Source organism: Trichechus manatus, unplaced genomic scaffold, assembly GCF_000243295.1.
Source record: "Trichechus manatus latirostris isolate Lorelei unplaced genomic scaffold, TriManLat1.0 scaffold00222, whole genome shotgun sequence".
NCBI classification, from domain to species: Eukaryota; Metazoa; Chordata; class Mammalia; order Sirenia; family Trichechidae; genus Trichechus; species Trichechus manatus.
In genome coordinates this window covers 2,932,814-2,933,922 of record NW_004444158.1, presented here as the reverse complement: position 1 = coordinate 2,933,922, position 1,109 = coordinate 2,932,814, and the positions used below count along the sequence as shown (strand labels likewise).

General features: G+C 28.9%; 1 protein-coding gene across 1 annotated transcript in view; it reads left to right on the top strand.

Moving 5' to 3' along the window:
- The window catches only part of SMCHD1 (structural maintenance of chromosomes flexible hinge domain containing 1), a 140,084-nt gene that overhangs the window by 128,390 nt on the left and 10,585 nt on the right, over positions 1-1,109 (top strand). Inside the window, exons 42-43 of the mRNA XM_023742898.1 lie at positions 245-354; positions 614-684. Of these exons, the coding sequence (XP_023598666.1) occupies positions 245-354; positions 614-684 (181 nt within the window). The remainder of the gene's footprint in view (positions 1-244; positions 355-613; positions 685-1,109) is intronic.

Here is a 1,109-nt window from a genome sequence, read left to right as displayed (position 1 = left end):
TATTGATTATACAAACTAATTGTACAGATGCAAACCAAGCAGATATTTTTATTGGTAAACATTGTTTTTCATTTCTAAGAGGGTAATAGCTGATCATTAAAGAGTATCGCCTACGGAGGATGGGGAATTGATTATATGGTTAAAATGATATACAATATAGTCATATGTTTTTTATATTGTATTTTTTATATTAAAAAGTTACAACCGTTTTGTTTAATATCTTTAAAATTTTCTGTCCATTCAGGCCTCTGCCTCATTTACGAAATGGAAAATTGTGTTTTAAACCCATTGGAGATCCAATTTTTGCCCGAGACTTGTTAACATTTCCAGACAATAAAGAACATTGTGAAACAGGTAAAGGATATTATAGTGTACAGATGTTAGATTGGTGATCCAGATCTACAAATTACTGATTATGAAAATTTATGTTTTTGTTTAGCTTGTGATAGATTTATTAATATTTAATTCTATTTATTATTTTTTCCAAAGGTGTTGGATAAAATTATAATGAATGTTAGCATTCTTTTGACGAAAGATTTGCTATCTTGTTATATTTTAATATGACCAAAGAAAATGTCATAATTTTAAAAATTTCATTTATTGACTTTTTTAGTGTTTGGTATGCTGTTAGGAGACACAATTATTTTGGATAATTTGGATGCTGCCAATCATTATAGAAGAGAGGTATGTATATGACTTCTTTTTTTAATTTGTAGCTCTAATTTTAATGTTTATTCTTTTAATTAAATATATAGGGTCCTTATATAGAAATCATTCCATTTGATGATACAAATACAAATTACTAAGTAGCCTTGTCAAACCCTATTTAAATCCTACAAATCAATGAACAACATAAAATTGGATAAAATATATGAATGAGTGGGTCAAGATGCATATTAAAATGAGAGGTATTTTTGGACCATGAGATTGTCTAAGACTCAAAACCGGTATCTAGTATTGATGACGGTATTGGAAAAAAAGAGTACTTGGACAGTGTCAGTGGACGTGACAATTAGTATAGCACTTTGGAGGGTAGTTTGTCAGTATAAATGTTTCAGTTGTCTGTTGCTACATAGGAAACACTCTAAAAGTTGGTGGCTTTAAACAAC